Source organism: Bombina bombina, chromosome 2, assembly GCF_027579735.1.
Source record: "Bombina bombina isolate aBomBom1 chromosome 2, aBomBom1.pri, whole genome shotgun sequence".
Lineage (NCBI taxonomy): Eukaryota > Metazoa > Chordata > Amphibia > Anura > Bombinatoridae > Bombina > Bombina bombina.
The window spans coordinates 484551997-484571137 of record NC_069500.1 but is presented as its reverse complement, the minus strand read 5'-3'; the positions used below and the strand labels follow the sequence as shown (position 1 = coordinate 484571137).

General features: G+C 39.0%; 1 protein-coding gene across 3 annotated transcripts in view; it reads right to left on the bottom strand.

The window, feature by feature from the left end:
• Nucleotides 1-19141, bottom strand: part of RASAL1 (RAS protein activator like 1) — a 310566-nt gene that overhangs the window by 194937 nt on the left and 96488 nt on the right. For all 3 annotated transcript variants that reach the window (XM_053702172.1, XM_053702170.1, XM_053702169.1), the window contains exon 2: nt 17898-17954. In XM_053702172.1, coding sequence (XP_053558147.1) covers nt 17898-17954 — 57 coding nt within the window. The remainder of the gene's footprint in view (nt 1-17897; nt 17955-19141) is intronic.

Below are 19141 nucleotides of genomic sequence, written 5' to 3'. Positions count from 1 at the left end.
TTACACTTTCCCTTACCTTTCACCCCCCCTGTCTCGCCCCCCCCCATCCTCCATTCCTTGCCCTCTGTTTCCCGTCCTTCAACTCCCGTCTCTAATCTCACAACCCCCGTCTCACACCTCCTTCCATCCCATCTTGTCTCACACCACCCTTCTTTGCCAACACCACCCCACCCCGGCTACCTTTATCCTGCATCTCCCATCCCATTGTACCTCATATTCATTCACTTTACTCCTCCCCAATCTAGGGGACCTAAGATATTTGTTTTTGCGGTTAGGGGATCTTTGACCCTCCGCATATCCCTGGCGGAGTAGAGAGCTCTCTGCCATCCCAGGGCGGCGGGGCGTCCGGTCGGGTTGGGCTTTCTATATGGCTATTTCCCTTCCCGCCCTCCAACGCCCTGTCGCCCTGTTAAGCCTATTCTTTTCAATTATTAAACATGGTTTAACTTGCCTGGGTTTTTATATCATATAGCTCTGCACCACCACACCTCACACCAGCTATAGCTTGGGGAGGTGACCTATCCCAGGCGAGATTTAAGTTTACCCTTAGTTAATCCCCATTAGGTTTATGTTACTATACCTAAAGACATGGTTTCCGACGTGAACATTGACAGGGATAAGCCCTAAGGTACTAAGCGCCATTAGTGGATTATAGGCTCTCAGTAGAAAAATCTGATGTAATCACTGTCCCTGTCTGTTGAGAATGAAATTATGAAAAAAAAAAAAAAAAGAGGTATTATTCATGGCTTTGTAACATCCTCCATGGATGGATCTCAAATTAACTTCGTAATCCTAAAGACATGTCTGTTATATTGGTTCTTAAGTTTGCTTTGATGTATTTCATATGGGCGTGTTGCCATGATATTTTTTATGAAAATGTACCTTCTTGTATGTTATTTTACCTCAATAAAAAATTATTCTTTTAAAAAAAAAAAAAAAGGTGCGGCCAGAAAAAAGCATGCGTAGCTAATGCACCCCTTTGGCCGCAAAACTCCAAATCTAGGCCTTAATGTCCACCTTCTGCATAGGTTCAAATGGAGGAGCCTGCAAAACCATCAGCGCCAGATTCAAGTTTAAGGTGGAGAAATTGGTTCAATAACCATGAATATCAGGAAGATCAGCAATTTTCTTGTGAAACAAAACAGAATGAGCAGAAATCTGACCAATCAAAAGATTGGTGGATAAACCTTTATCCAAATCCTCTTGCAAAAATCATGAACAAAACGCCAAGAATTTTTTTTTTTACAAATTTTATTATAAATTTTCCTAGTAACTGGCTTTGGAAAATCATTTTCCCTGTTCCCGCAGAGGAACAGGAACTATCACACCCTTGGATTCCAGATCCAGGACTGATTGAAGAAGAGTCTGAGCTTTTAAAGGATTCTTCTGAATATTTGACAAAAGAAACCTTCCTCTGGGAGGTCTTACCCTGAAACCTATCTATTAACCTTTGGAAATTATATTCAGAGCCCAAGAATGTATTGTATTGGGTACTTGTAAACCTCGGAAGGATGAAAGGCTGAGTGGACCTTGCAGGGGATCGAACCTGTAACCCTTGGGTTGCTACAGAGCTCAGCCACAGTGCCTTAGCAAGAATCTGAAACATTCCAAAACCATGCCTCCTGAAAGAGACTCAACCTACCCCTACCAGAGAATCTGGATTAAGGGGGCATACCTTCATGCGTACTTGGGAGAAGCAGTAGACTTTAGAAACTTCATTAGCCTCATGAAACACGGAAATATAGCTACTAGTAGAAGGCATATATTGTACTGACCTTTTACGCTTACTTGAAGGCAAAAGGACTGCCAACATTTTAGACACTGTAGTCTTAATAAACTCTGTAATGCCAGGAGCGATTTGAGCTGGACCTTCCTGTAATGAACAAACAGAAGGAACAATAATACCTTTGGAAGTAAGTGCAGCATTAGATTAGTCTGAATGTACTAAAACATTAAGACATTTATCACATAAATAAGAAGGAAGGCATACCTCAGCCTGTTTACAATAAACACACTTAATATTAGTAGAAAGGTGTTCAGAAACGTCAGCTTCCAAATGAGTATTAGGGACAGATTCAGAAGATTCCATAGTGAAAAACACAGAAATAATAACCCCAATAAACAAATGAGCTCTTAGGGAATGAGTATACAATACCCCCTCCTGGGATCCCAGCTATAGCTGGAGGCTCCCAAACAAATGGCAATTTAAAAATAACAAAAAAGTGCTAAAACGAGCACATACATGCACATCTTAAACTTTCCTCTGGACAAACACTGCACTCTGAGGGAAATGGGGCTCAACCAAGTCTGAGAACCCCTCTCAACGAATCTGCACATAACCATTCTTCACTAAAGATAAGACTAACTACCATAGAGGTGGTAAACATATTATTTACTTTTGCTGTCCCTGCATCTATGAGTCGCCTCTTTACTGTTGATGTTGAGACTGTGGGTACTATTTAATGAAGCTGCCAGTTGAGGACCTGTGCGACATCTAATGTATTTTTCCTCTTGCTCAGTTGTGCACCGGAGCCTCCCACTCCTCTTTTTATTTTGGTTAGAGACAGTTTGTGCTGTTCTGTGAAGGGTAGAGTACACAGTGTTGTACAAGATCTTCAGTTCTTGGCACTTTCTCACATGGAATAGCCTTAATATCTCAGAAAAGAAAAAGAATAGACTAACGAGTTTCGGAAGAAAGTTCTTTGTTTCTGGCCATCTTGAGCCTATCATTGAACCCACAATTTCTGATGCTCCAGACACTCAACTAGTCTAATGAAGGTCAGTTTTATTGCTTCTTTCATGAGCACAACAGTTTTCAGCTGTGCTTACATAATTGCAAACAGATTTTGAACAAATAGCCTTTTTAAATTATAAACTTGGATTAGCAAACACAACCTGCCACTGTAACACAGGACAGATGGTTGCTTACATTGGGCCTCTGTATTCCTATGTAGATATTCCATTAAAAATCAGCTACAATAGTAATTTACAACATTAACAATGTCTACACTGCTTCACTTGGTACATCACAGTATGTCACAGTCAGAAAAATACTGAATTATTATGTACTAACCCATCCTGCTACAATCTGTTTAGTAGTTTAAAGGGACAGTCTAGTCCAAAAAAACCTTCATGATTCAGATAGGGCATGTAATTTTAAACAATTTTCCAATTTACTTTTATCACCAATTTTTCTTTGTTCTCTTGGTATTCTTAGTTGAAAGCTTAACCTAGGAGGTTCATATGCTAATTTCTTAGACCATGAAGGCCGCCTCTTAAGAATGCATTTTAACAGGTTTTTCACCACTAGAGGGTGTTAGTTCATGTTTTTTATATAGATAACACTGTGCTTGTGCACGTGAAGTTACCTGGGAGCCATCACTGATTGGCTAAACTGCAAGTCTGTCAAAAGAACTGAAATAAGGGGCAGTTTGCAGAGGCTTAGATACAAGATAATCACAGAGGTAAAAAATATATAAATATAACTGTGTTGGTTATGCAAAACTAGGGAATGGATAAACAAGGGATTATCTATCTTTTAAAACAATAACAATTCTGGTGTAGACTGTCCCTTTAAGTCATTTCTGGTAATATATCAGTGTTTCTAAATTCCAGTCCTCAGTACCCCTAACCGGACAGATTTTTATACTATCAGTACTAGAGCACAGGTGACTGAATATCTGTTGAGCATTAAAATAACCTTTATTCCTTACAAAAAAAGCTAATTGTAATCATTAGAGATATGAGTAACATGTTTTTCTAATAACAATCAGTACTTGGCTTAAACTAGTTAAAAGGAACTTAAAAGTGCAAAAAGAAATTGCTCTAATGTGTTAAAGCATTTTACTATTGCATTGCTGCTTGCATACATCTATGTATTTAACTCATACAAAAGGGTTAAAGTTAGCTCCAGCGCAGCAATACAATACTGGGGCTTAGCTGAGAATCACCAGCTAGCTAACCAAGTACACTTTTCAACAAAAGAATACCAAGAAAACAAAGGCAATATCCTTATCAAAGTAAATTTAAAAGTCTCTTAAAATGAGATGCGCTATCTGAATCATGAAAGCTTAAAGGGACATAATACTCATATGCTAAATCAATTTAAACTGATGCAGTATAACTGTTGAAAGCTGACAGGAAAATATCTCCTGAGCATCTCTATGTAAAAAAGGAAGATATTTTACCTCACAATTTCCTCAGCTCAGCAGAGTAAGTTCTGTGTAAAAAGTTATACTTCAGATGCTGCTTAGCTGCAGGTAAAAAAATAAATAAAAAAAATGAAGAAATAAACAGCAGCCAATCAGCATCAGCAGAGCTGAGGTCATGAACTCTTTTACTGTGATCTCATGAGATTTGACTTAACTCTCATGAGATTTCATAGTAAACTTCCTTAAACTGATATGAATTACACTTAAAAGGTAGAGAAGGCAAAAACTTAAACAAGTTGCTACAAAGCTACTGAAATCTACCGAAAGGACACAGCCATCAATAATATTTTGGAGGCCTCCAGTCATCACCCAAAATCTCTGATGCAAGGAATTCCTGTTGGACAGTTTCTCTGTTTAAGGAGAATCTGTTCAAGTATGAGAAAATTTGATTCACATGCCATGGACACGTATGATAGGTTCGAAAGTAGAAGTTACTCAAAAAGGTATTTAAAGTATGCCATGAATAGGGCTAGGAAAGAGAATAGAGATGACTTGCTCTATAAACATAATGTTAAACCAAAAGATCAGAAGGTACGTTTTGTCACCGAATATAATTGCCATTGGGCGAGGATTCGTACAATCCTTACCCAGAAATGGCAATTTTTACAGGCTGATGAAGGAATTGAGAAAATTGTGGGAGATAAACCCTCTCTAGTTGCTAGGAGGGCACCAAATCTTAAAGACAAATTGGTCAAAAGCTTTTTTGTCAAAAACCCTAGTGTACAAGATTGGTTAGGGGAACATAGAAAGGTTAAGGGCTGTTTTCAATGTGGACATTGTAAATATATTGTGCGAACGAAAACTTTTTCGACACGTTTCCTGTCATATCCCATTAAGCAGTTTATTAATTGTAAAACTGAAAATGTCATTTATCTACTATCCTGTAGCTGCCCGGTTTTCTACGTAGGAAAAACTAGACGTATGCTAAAGGATAGAGTAACTGAACATAGGGATGACATAAAAAATGCTCAGGAAGGGGATATAAAAAGTGGGGTGGCTCTACATTTTTCATTGCATCACAACTGTTCTCCAAATGATCTTAAAGTAATAGGAATTGAAGCCTGTTCACTTTATGGAAGAGGAGGAGATATTGATAATATCCTGTTCCTCCTCAAAAAAGAGACAGCTTGGATGTACAAGCTAAATACGGTAACCACAAAGGGTTTGAATGAGAAGTTTGAATTTGCAGCTTTCCTCTAACCAACCAATAAAATCAGTACAATTCTCTGTGGTATATGTCAACACAGTTCACTATGTATATAAATGTAAATGTAAATTTAATATGATATTTCTTTTTCCATTTTTTATGACACATGAACCATCTTTTCACGAAAGTAATATTAAACATTAAATAGTCTTAGTAAGGCTATATTGGCCTTAATATATACTTCAAGATGAGATTGTATAGATAGCTGAATGTATTTTAAGTTTGTTTGAGTTGCACTTTGTATTATAATGGATCGTACTTTGTCAATATATTTTCACCTTTTCCAAGCCAGGGGTATGTATTATGGTGACTTTCTAATTGGTTGCCTGTTCAACGGAGGATAAAATCACTTTGCCTTAAAGCCTTTAAATAACTGGCTATGTCCTCCACCCAACAATCGTTTGCCCTGAGGAAGCGCCATGACGTTGCAGTCATGTGGGGGGTGAAACGCGCGCAGCCGTGCCTTCCTTAAAGACGAACCATTGGAGTTAAGCCTTTCGTAATAAAGAGGAATATAAGCCTTTGGAAGTTTTACAAGCGGAATGGTAAGTTTGTTCACTCCTATTAATTCTGGAAAGTCATGGACTTTGGCCTATGGCTTTATCGTATGGAGAAAATCTGTTTAAATATACGCTCAAGTCAATGCTTAACGGGTGATTACTAAAACGATATATACACCTGCTTCACTGAAGAAACTATTAGCATATTACATTGAACTGTCTTACTACGACAGTAAACCTTGCTTATATGAACATCTTTTATGATAGAAGCCTTAACATCATGCCTATGTGTGTATGCTGGTAAATAACACTGTACCTTATTTTGTTACGGTAATTCACAAACTTATCTTGGAGTTGTACATAGATTTAGCATATGAGTATTATGTCCCTTTAACAGATTTCTCAAGGAACAGTAGATACGATTTTTAACTACCATCCCCCATTTTATGAAAACTTTTTTTTCTTTTGATCATTTTATTGTTTAATTTGTCTGAACCAGTTTGATTGTATAAATGCCTACAGACATATTTTCACCTAATACACTTTCAGAAAATATCTTTAGTTTGTAAAACTAACCTAAAATGGCAAATGACAAAACCAGAATGCACTTAAAAATGTCCAAAATACCAAAATGTAGTATTCGACACCTATATTTCCCAATAACAATTAACTACTAAAATGAGAAAGTAACGCATCAGAAAATGAGTATAAATCAAATATATAACCATATCAATGACACAACCCAATTAAATGAATTTCTGAACCTAGACACTCCTACATGCTGGAATATAGAGAGACACAGTGAGAATAAACAGCAAGAAAAAAGTCCTTGTTTATTTATTTGTCAGGCCACTGCTGCTCAGGATGCAGTCTTGATTAGCCCACTATGGGCCAGATTACAAGTGGAGCGCTATTAAACTCTCCCACTCAAGAATTTACTGCCTTAGAGGTAAGTTTTTTGCGCGCATCAGGTTGCGCTCATATTATGAGTTGAAAGTAAACTGTTTTTGTTTGTGTGCTAACCCAACAAGCGCAAAAAGCCGAAGTTAGAATATCACGTGAGCGTTCAAGTATTCCCCCATAGAAGTTAATGGAGCGGAAAAAAAACAACATGAAAATATGAATATTTCACATTCCAATGTTCTTCACATAGAATAATATACATATTTCTACATATATCTGATGGTATTTTGGTACAATATATATCTATACCTTTATATATATATATATATATATATATATATACATACACACACATGATTATATATAGGTATAGATATATACAGATATATATAGGAATATCGATTTCCAAATACATATAACATATTCTGCTATGGGCTTTTTTCATCTACCTAAATGCAAAGGGCTCCAATGCACATATATATATATATATATATATATATATATATATATATATAGGTCTATATATATATATACAAATGTATTTATGTGTTTATATGTGTATAAATGTCTTTTAATACATAAATACACGTATAAATACATATGTACACACATATATACAGGAACCTAAATTACTTTGATCTCTACAATATAATTCTGCACTAAAATCAGCACTTGACAAAGCTGCATCCTCCACTGTTCACCGTGCATCATGCACTCAACAATAAACATAGCACACTATGTTTCAAGATGTTCAGACGTCAGTGGAGAAAATCATGTACCCGTGCTGATTTCCTGAATTATATTTCATCCTCAGATCATACAACTACACCTTCAACCTAGCCAAACAACTCTATTTCTCCTACCTTATGTTAACGTATTCATCCAAACACAGAAGGCTGTTTTCAACCTTTAACTCCCTCCGATTGCACCTCCACCCACTACCAAACTCACTGCTTATATTATTGCTGACCACTTCAAAAATAAAATTGACACAACTAGAAAACACATTTCTCTTTTACACCCCTCAAAGCCAGTCCTTCTACCCACCTGTCAGGCTCACAAATATGCCTGCAACAAAACAAAGATTGGATTGGACCACAGCCACTGAGTTAGCAAAATATTATGTAGTTGTAGCAAATTGTGTACAAAGAGCAGTTACATAGGCATTACCCCGGAGTAATGTGTAAAAGCACAACAGACACAACTTGCATTTGATTTAAGAATAATAGCTCACAGGTAGGTAAGGCTTCACAAGCATTAGCAGGGTGATAGTGATACAGCAACCTGACTGTGAACTAAATGTCAGAGTAAAAATAGTAAACAATATAAAGCATGATTTATGCGCAAAATAGAAAAATAAGTAATGGCCAAAAATTACATAAGTATACAAGTAATGCGTATTGTAGTACCTGGTAATCTGATGTAAAAGGATTTAGGAAAAACAGTGTGCAGGTCAGCTCCGATGAAGCAGTTTAGCTTAGAGTGGAAAGCTGTAAGGCGCTCTGCTTGGCGTGTGACGTCACAGAGGCGGCAGATCCGGATGAGCTGTGAAAAGTTCTGACAGGCACAGAGAATTGTAACAGGCGTGATACTCTGAAGCTGGAGAGCTAATCAGAGTGCAGCTCAGTTAGTAGCAAAATGAACAATACCAAGCAAGGAGGTAACTGGGAGGCCGGTATTTATGGAGATCCTGAAGATTAGTTAAAGGGGCAGTAAGAAAGGCAAAAACCTGACAGGACTCCCCCCCCCCTAAGAGCAACTCCGGTGCTCAAGAAGTAGGACGGTCAGGGTTGCGTTGATGGAATCTGGAGATGAGTCTAGGAGCTGATATGTTGGATGATGGTTCCCAGGAGTTATGTTCTGAGGAATATCCCTTCCATTTAATCAGGTACTGTAGAATGCCTCTTCGTCTTCTAGAATCCAGGATGTTCTCTACTTCATACTCCATGTTCGGGTCAATAGAGACCGGAGGTAGGGATTGTCCAGTTGGATGATCACGTAGATGTTTATAAGGTTTAAGCAAAGATACATGAAATGTAGGGTGTATCTTGAGCATGGAGGGTAGTGTGAGACGGACAGCATTACAGTTGATGATGCGCTGGATGGGAAACGGACCTATGAACAGAGGTGAGAGTTTCCTTGAGGGTGTACATAAACGTAGATTTTTGGTGGAAAGCCACACAAGGTCACCAACAGAATAAGCAGGAGGAGGAATATGTTTTCGATCATAATACCTCTTTTGCACAACTTTAGCAGTATCAATGGTTCGTTTGATGGTGGCAAAGTTGGTGACAATGGAGGAAGTGAGATCTGAAATATGTGGGTGATCAGGAATTTTTTCGGGGAGAAATTGAAATTTGGGGTGGAACCCATAATTAATATAGAAAGGAGTCTGTTTGGTAGTGGAATGTACAGTGTTGTTGAAAACAAATTCGGCATAATGAAGGTATTGGGACCAGGTGTTTTGTGCAGTATGACAATAAGAGCGTAGAAACTGTTCCACCCACTGATTGCAGCGTTCAGTTTGCCCATTAGTCTGTGGATGGTATGAGGAAGATAATCTTTTCTCGATGCAGAATTGTTCGCAGAAGGCAGACCATAGGGCACTGGTAAATTGCGATCCACGATCTGTGAGGATGTTAGAGGGCAAGCCATGTAATTTAAATACGTTAGTCATTAGTAGTTGTATGGTTTCAGCAGCAGTAGGTAACTTGTGATATGGAATCAGGTGAAGCATTTTGCTGAATAAGTCCACTACAACTAGAATTGTTGTGTAATTACTAGAGTTTGGTAAATCCACTATGTAGTCGAGAGCAATGTGCTGCCATGGCTTATCAGGAGTAGGAATAGATAGTAACAAGCCGTAAGGTGGTCTTTTAATCCTCTTTGTAGTAGTACAAACATAACAGGAGTTAATGTACCTGGTCACATCAGATGTTATAGTTGGCCACCAATAGGATCTGATAATTAGTTCCTTGGTTTTAGTTATGCCACAGTGTCCCCCCAAGGGTGAATCATGAGCAGATTTCAGTAGCTGGTTACGAAGTGATGGTGGGATGTATATCTTGCCCTGGTAGCAGTAGAGACCAGCTAAATTCTTGAGTAATAAGTTGGTAGGTAATGTTGTGTCTTTAGTTTGTTCAGTCCGTAGGTATGTAGTAGTGTCAGCTGAGAAGAGAAGAATGTTTTCCTTGGGGATAACCAATTGAGGGGTAGGGGAGTGATGTTCAATACCTGGCAAACGTGATAGAGCATCTGCCTTTCCGTTCTTATTGGCAGGCCGGTAAGTGATGAGGTAGTTGAACCTAGAGAAAAACAGATTCCAACGTACTTGACGTGCTGAAAGGGTTCTGGTGGTCTTGAGGTATTGTAAATTACGGTGATCAGTATATACTATGGTGGGTGTAGTGGAGCCTTCAAGTAAGTGTCTCCATTGTTCAAATGCTGCTTTGATTGCAAGAAGCTCTTTTTCTCCAATCGGGTATTGTCTCTCTGCGTCTGTTAGAGTCCTGGAGTAATAGGCGACAGGATGTAGAGGTTGTTGGAATGCATCTCTTTGTGACAAGACTGCACCGAGAGCGAAATCAGAAGCATCGACTTCCAATACAAAAGGTAATTCTGTGTTAGGATACCTGAGTATTGGGGCTGTAGTGAAACTTGTTTTAAGATGGTCGAAAGCATTTTGAGCGTGGGGTGTCCATGCAAATTTGATGTTCTGTTTGGTTAAATTAGTAAGAGGTTTTGCGAGCATGGAATAGTTCTTAATAAACTTCCTATAAAAGTTTGCGAATCCAAGGAAGCTTTGGACCTCTTTCCTAGTGGTTGGAATTGGCCAGTTCAGAACTGCTTGGATTTTATTATTATCCATGCATATGCCTTTGTCAGATATAATGTATCCTAGGAAGGGAATGCTGTTGGTATGGAAGATACATTTTTCTGCTTTCACAAATAATGAATTACTTTGTAGGCGTGTGAGAACTTGGCGGACATGATTCTTATGTTCAGCTAGGGTTTTGGAAAAAATGAGAATATCGTCCAGATATATAACTACAAAGGAATCCAAAATATCCTTGAAAATGTCGTTGATCAGATGCTGGAAAGTGGCAGGAGCATTGCAGAGACCGAATGGCATGACGACATATTCAAACAGCCCATACCGTGTACGGAATGCCGTCAGCCATTCATCTCCTGCCCGCATTCTGATCAAATTATAAGCTCCACGGAGATCCAGCTTGGTAAAAATTTTGGATCCCTGTAGATGCTCTATTAATTCGGATATGAGGGGTAAGGGGTAGCGATTCTTTACAGTCACTTTGTTCAGTTGTCTGTAGTCGACTATCGGTCTGAGCGAACCATCTTTGTTTTTCACAAAGAAGATTCCAGCAGCGGATGGCGAGGTTGAGGGTCTGATGAAACCCTTTTTTAAGTTATCATCAAGATATGTTCTTAGGTGTTGTAGCTCGGGTTTAGACAGTGGAAAAATATGTCCGCAGGGTATGACTGCTCCAGGAAGTAAATCTATAGGGCAGTCATACGGTCTGTGTGGAGGGAGATTCTCAGATTCAGTTTTACTGAATACATGAGAGAATTCCTGATATTCTGGGGGAACAATAGATATGTGAGAATCTGTAGATGGCTGTAGAAGTAAGTGTGGGAAACAGGTGGATTTACAGTAAGTAGAGTTAAATTGAATTGTAAGTGAGGACCATGAGATACAAGGGTCGTGTTGCCTGAGCCACTCTAAGCCTAAAATTAGAGGGAAATCAGGGGATGTGATAACATCAAACTTAACAAATTCCCTATGGTTACAGGGGGTTGACATGAGAATAGGAATGGTTTCATATAAGACAGGTCCTGAGGACAAAAGTTCACCATCTATACCCCTTAAAGGAACAGGACACAATTTCTTGAGAAGGGGTATTTTATTTATGTTACAGAAATTCACATCCAAGTATGATAGGGCGGCTCCTGAGTCAATAATCCCTTGAACGTTCACTCGTGTTTGGTCCCACTGTAATACAAGAGGCATATTGCAGTAATGGCTAGATTTTAGTACAGTTTTAATAGAACAAGAGGGTGTGTTTTGCTTACCCATTTTCTGACGGGGAAGATTTGGACAGTCTTTTACCCCATGATCATCTGCGGCACAGTACATGCATAAGTTCAGAGACCTACGTCTTAGCTTCTCCTGAGTACTTAGGGGTCCCCGCAGGAAGGCTATATCCATTGGTTCCGGTAGGGATTTAGAATATGTATTGACAGTAGTTGGTGTAGGTTTGTGCCTAGGGTGTAAATCATGGTAGGATCTTTCGTGATGTCTTTCCCTAAGTCTCCTATCAATGCAAATGCTGAGGTCTATGAGCTGTTCTAGGGTTGGTGGTATTTGAGTGCGTGACAGCTCATCCTTAATGGCCTCAGAGAGTCCTAGCCTAAATTGGTTACGAAGGGACAAGTTGTTCCACTGGGTATCAGGGGCCCACCTCTTAAATTCTGCTATGTATTCCTCTACCTCTCTTTTCCTCTGCTTTAGGGACCTCATAGCATTTTCAGCAGTTTGTTGTTTGAAGGGGTCCTCATAAATTTGTGCTAAAGCAGAGAAAAAGGAGTCTAGAGAATTAAAGATATCATCATTCTGTTCAAGGAAAGTATTTGCCCATGCTCTGGGCTCAGCTCTGAGATAGGAAATTGTGGTCATAACTTTTACCCTATCGTTGGGGTAAGTGAAAGGCTTAAGGGTAAACAATAGGTAGCATGAGTTTTTAAATTCTCTAAAGACCTTTCTGTCCCCAGAGAAGGGTTCTGGGTAGCTGATATGCGGTTCTTGTGGGGGGGGTTTCCTCTCCACAACATCTTTAATGTACGTTTTTAAGTTGTCATTTTCTAACTTAAGTGTGTTAAGTCCTTCAGTAAGGAGATCAACTTTAGTAGTAAGTGTTTGTATGTGTGAGGCCATTTCAGTTGGGTCCATTTTATTTTTTATGGCTTGGTATTTCTGTCAGGCTCACAAATATGCCTGCAACAAAACAAAGATTGGATTGGACCACAGCCACTGAGTTAGCAAAATATTATGTAGTTGTAGCAAATTGTGTACAAAGAGCAGTTACATAGGCATTACCCCGGAGTAATGTGTAAAAGCACAACAGACACAACTTGCATTTGATTTAAGAATAATAGCTCACAGGTAGGTAAGGCTTCACAAGCATTAGCAGGGTGATAGTGATACAGCAACCTGACTGTGAACTAAATGTCAGAGTAAAAATAGTAAACAATATAAAGCATGATTTATGCGCAAAATAGAAAAATAAGTAATGGCCAAAAATTACATAAGTATACAAGTAATGCGTATTGTAGTACCTGGTAATCTGATGTAAAAGGATTTAGGAAAAACAGTGTGCAGGTCAGCTCCGATGAAGCAGTTTAGCTTAGAGTGGAAAGCTGTAAGGCGCTCTGCTTGGCGTGTGACGTCACAGAGGCGGCAGATCCGGATGAGCTGTGAAAAGTTCTGACAGGCACAGAGAATTGTAACAGGCGTGATACTCTGAAGCTGGAGAGCTAATCGGAGTGCAGCTCAGTTAGTAGCAAAATGAACAATACCAAGCAAGGAGGTAACTGGGAGGCCGGTATTTATGGAGATCCTGAAGATTAGTTAAAGGGGCAGTAAGAAAGGCAAAAACCTGACACCACCACACCACTCAGAGCCAGTCCTTCTACCCACCACACCACTCAGAGCCAGTCCTTCTACCCACTACACCACTCAGAGCCAGTCCTTCTACCCACATCTTATTTTAACAAAACTCTGTTACTTTTCTCTTTTCTTCTGCTCATCTTACAACTTGTCTACTCGATCCCATTCCTTCATGACTTCTTTCCTCTCTCTCTGCGTCTTTAACCACTTGACCTCCATCTCCCTTCTAACTATTGGCCAGTCTCCTTACTTTCCTTTACCTCGAAATTATTGAAATGATTAGTCTATAATAATTTTACTCCCAACTAACTATTCCCCTCCAAATTGGTTTATGCCCTAAATACTCAACAGAAACTGCTCTTACTAAAGTAACAAATTATCTGCTATCAGCTAAAGTAAAGTAAACTCCTTACTAATTCTTCTAGATCTATCTGCCGTTTTTGACAGAATTGACCAAATTTTTTTTTTTACATTATTTTGGCATCTGAAACACAGCCACCTCCTGGTTTGCTTCCTATCTTTCAAACAGCTAGTTTACAATTTCCCTTAAAAGCATAACCTCTGATCCTTTGCCTCTTTCAGTAGAAGTACCACAAGGCTCTGTCTTGGGTCTCTTGCTTATCTCTATTTATACAACCTCCTTGGAAAACTGATAGCCTCCTTTGGATTCCAGTACCATGTATATGCTAATAATACCCTAATCTATCTTTCTTTTCCTGATATCTTTCTCTCTTTACTCAATCAGATTACCCACTGTCTCTCTGCAATTTTCTCTTGGATGTCTTCACACTACCTCCAAATCAATCTGTCAAAGACTGAACTGCTCCCCCCCCCTCTCTCCTAGACATCCCACACCTGACATTTTTCCTAGTTGGAGACTATTCTCAAAACCTCATCCCAGATCCGCTGTCTTGCTTTCACACTTGACTCTGACCTCATATTCACTCCAAAAATACAAGTGCTTACAAAATCCTGCCATGCAAACTTACGCAACATTTCCAGAATTTGCCCTTTTCTTACTTAAGAAACTACAAAAATACTAACTCTTTCTCTCATTTTGTCAAGTATTGACTACTGTAACCTACCACTAAATGGCCATCCCAAATGCTGCCTCTCTCCCTCCAATCGATCATGAACGCTTCAGCTAGACTCATCCACTGATCTACATCAGCTGCCCTGTTCTGACAGTCCCTACAATGGCTCCCCATTCACTTTAGAATACAATACAAAATATGAACCTAAACCTATAAAACACTCAATAGCCTCACTCATCTCCAAATACTTCCCAAACTGCCCTCTTCGGTCAACCACTGACCAACATCTCTCCACTCCTATTATTTCAATTTCTCTCATTCACTTCTAAGACTTTTCACACCCTGCTCCAGTCCTCTGGATCTCTCTAACCCGTTTCATCACACTGTCTAAAACCTTGTATAGTTTCAGGCACTCTTTGAAAACCCACCTATTCAGAGAGGCTTACCATCTCTCCTCTGTCTCTGCACCCTCAACCTGTAAACTGTAAGCTCTTCTGATTATGGCCCTCCTGCTCCTGTACTAGTTTAGTTTAGTCTGTTATTTATTTGTATCTTACCACAAATATTTGTCACCCCTACCTTTGTACCGAACACTACAGAATTTAGCAGTACAATAAAAACAAATGATTACAACAATAATTAGAAGAATGTTAAATATATTTGAAAACAACACAAACCTCAGATTTTATATAGCAGTGACCTTAATCATTTTGGCAACATATTTAACTAATATCCACTAAAACTGTCATCAAACATAAACTATTATGATCACTAAATGATCATAAGCAAAACTTCTAGAAAATGCCACCTGTTTTTTTTTAAACTCATCCATTTCTCCTATTCATTACGATACCCACAAATGTTTATTGCCACAGAGAAACGTGAATCTATAAGCCCAGAAAGCAAAACCAAACAAAATGAGTTTAGTAGTTGCTCTCAGGTAAGAATCAAATTACTGCTACTAGGGCAAAAACAAATTTGAATGGCACGTCTTTCCTCATTTAAATGATGAGTTGTATGATATCATATGAGGGCAGTTGAGCAAATAGTTATTTCTATAGAGTAACAAGTTCCCCAAAATATAAACAGATGGATGGAAACGACCACTCATTTGAAAGAGGAGAATTGTGTTTATCAAACATGGGAGCAGAGAAAGTACAGCACATCCCATTAATCTTTTTATTTCCATTTTTAATCCACCATACAGATAGGTTAAATAATATATAACCAATCTAAATAGCAAACATTAAAGGGACATAAAACCCACATTTTTTTCACATTTTTTTCGTGATTCAGATACAATTTTTAACAAATTTCCAATTTACTTCTATAATCTAATTTGCTTTGTTGTCTTGGTATCCTATGTTGAAACGCATTCCTAGGTAAGCTCAGGAGCTTGGTGCTAGCTGCTGATTGGTGGCTACAGATATATGGCTCTTGTCAGTGGCTCACCAATCTGTTCAGAGAGAAATGATGAATGCATTGTTGTTCCTTTAATGAAGAAAATAAAAATATAAGTACATTGGAAATATGTTTAAAATTGTATGTTCTGTCTGAATCATGAAAGAAAAAGTTTGTATTGCATGTCCCTTTTATCTGAATTAATTCCCATTTGCTCTTTGTAATAATACTTTGTATTTTGTCTCTTTCAGCCTAACTATTCTTGCCAATTGTCCCATTTTTCTTGTGACAGTCAATGTTTTTGTACTTTTATTCCACTCTATAATTCTGTAAGGAATATGTCCCACATTGTAACAATCTACCTTAAAGAAATATTAAACCCAAATTTTTAATTGATACATAGGAGTAAATTAGAAAGTTGATTAAAAATGCATCCTCTATCTCTCTAAGATGTGGGCTTGGCATGAATGTCTGCAGCTGTAAGGATCAGACAATGGGGCCCATTTATAAAGCTCTGGATGGAGCTTGAGGTCCCGTGTTTCTGGCGAGCCTGCAGGATCACCAGAAACACCAGTTATGAAGCCTCGGTCTAAAGACCGCTGCTCCATAACCCTGTCTGCCTGTTCTGAGCAGGCGGACACACATCGCCGAAAATCAACCCGATCGAGTACGATCGGCTCCCTGCTGGTGGCCGATTGGCCGCAAATCTGCAGGGGGCGGCGTTGCACCAGCAGCTCACAAGAGCTGCTGGTGCAATGCTGAATACGGAGAGTGTATTGCTCTCCGCATTCAGCGAGTTCTGGCAGGACCTGATCCGCACTGTCGGATCAGGTCCGCCAGACCTTTGATAAATATCCCCCATGGGGTTAAACGTATAAACTTGATTTCATATTGTAGCATCTGAATCTCCTACAATTTATATAAGAACAGCAGAATATTAAAATGGTATATATTTAATTTGGTTAAAGGGACACTAAACCCAAATTTTTTCTTCCATGAATTTACTCCTATTATCAATTTTTCTTCATTCTCTTGCTATCTTTATTTAAAAAGCAGGAATGTAAAGCTTAAGAGCCGGCCTATTTTTGGTTGAGAACCTGGGTTATGCTTGTTTATTGGTCTGTTAAATGTAGCTACCAATAAGCAAGTGCTATCCAGGGTGCTAAACCTAAAATGGTCTGGCTCCAAAGCTATAAATTCCTGCTTTTTAAATAAAGGTAGCAAGAGAGCAAAGAAAAATTGATAGTAGGAGTAAATTAGATCAATTAGAAAGTTGCTTAAAATTACATGCTCTATCTGAATCATTAAAGAAAAAATGTGGGTTTAGTATCCCTTTAACTGGCACTTGTGAATCTGCTGCAGTTTACAGATTAGATAGAACTATGTGCAATTTACATTGGGTGTTTTGAGGCTGCACCAGAAGTGTGGTCAGTAAACGATTTAATTGCTAAGCAACTAAGTTTGCGTTTTTTCCAGCGTCAGGCTGTGCAAACCACCCCTCAGACAGTATATACTAATGCAAACAGACCAAGATTTTAGGATATACTTTTTTTTTAAAATCAGATGCTTTATTGATGCTCATTGACATTTTGGTTGAGTACCTACTGCAGATATCCTGAAATCCTGGCATATTGTTTACTGCCCACATTCCAGACAAGAGTATAGTTGATAAATAGATAATGATGTAACATAGATGAGTCATAGTCCTTGTCTGATCACTTATTAACTGTACACATCACTAATTTTACATACACAATATGTAGGTCTGAGTTAGATGTTTATTATCTTACAATGCAAAAGTACGTTCATATTCCTTGATCATACAAAGAGAGAATTGGAAGGCACTAAAAACGATTGTTTTCATAATTCTTCTGTACAGTTGGTTTACTGTGCGATTGTACAATATATATTTATTTTGTATACAGAGTAGAATAGAACTGTTTTTACAGTACTTACCGTGCCACCGCTTCATTATCCACCTTCACAATGCAGTAAGGGTCACTGGTGCCCGACCTTGGGAGAGAAAGGTCAGACGTCAGATGATAACAGTTGGCAAATAGATTCCCACTGTAGATTGATAGCTAATATTCTACTATTCTTATCATGTCTGTCTTCACACAGTCATCACTAAATCATGTTCTATGCTAAGCCAAGTGCATTTTGTATAAATCACTGCATGTAATGCTCTACAAACTGCTGGCATGAAACTAATAAAAGCTTCATTCCCCTTAAACACAAAACCAATAAAGAAAGCCTTTCTTTTTACATGTTCATATAAAGTCTGAGAATCTAAATAAATATATAGAATTATTGTTCTCTAGATCATACTATGGGGCATATTTATCAATCTCCGTACGGAGCTTAATGCCCTGTGTTTGCAGCGTCGCCGGAAACAGAAGTTATGAAGCAGCGGTAACCATAACCTATCCGCCTGCTCTGAGGCGGCGGACAGAAATCACCAGAAATCAACCCGATCGAATACGATCGGATTGATTGACACCCCCTACTAGCGACCGCATTGCACCAGCAGTTCACAAGAACTGCTGGTGCAATGATAAATGCCGAGAGCGTATGCTGCCGGCATTTATCGATGTGCAGCGGACATGATCCGCTATATCGGATCACGTCCGCTTGCACAATCATAAATATGCCCCTATGTGTCAGTAAGGTTTGTGCCCCATGTTACACTACGAGTGAGGTTACATAATGGGTCAGTAAAATCACACTAATGCGAGGCTTGTTCCCCAGATCACACTATAGGGCCAATTTATCAATGTCTGTCCGACATGATATGGTGTAGTGTATCATGTCCGACAGACATCACTGAATGCCGACAGCATACTTTGTCGGAATTTAACATTGCACAAGCAGTTCACCAAAAATGCTTGTGCAATGCCGCCCCCCTGCAGATTTGCGACCAATCGGCTGCTAGCAGGGGGTGTCAATCAGTCCAATCGTATAGGATCGGGTGGATTGATGTCCGCAGCCTCAGAGCAGACGGACCAGTTATGGAGTAGGGGTCTCCATAACTGGAGCTTGATTATTCGGCCCCTATGAGTCAGTAAGGTTTGTGTCCCATATTACAATATGAGTGAGGTTCTGTCCCAGGTTACATAATGGGTCAGTAAAATCCCACTACTGTGAGACCTGCTCTTCAGATCACACTACTGGCTAGTAAAGTAAATGCTTGCCTTAAAAAT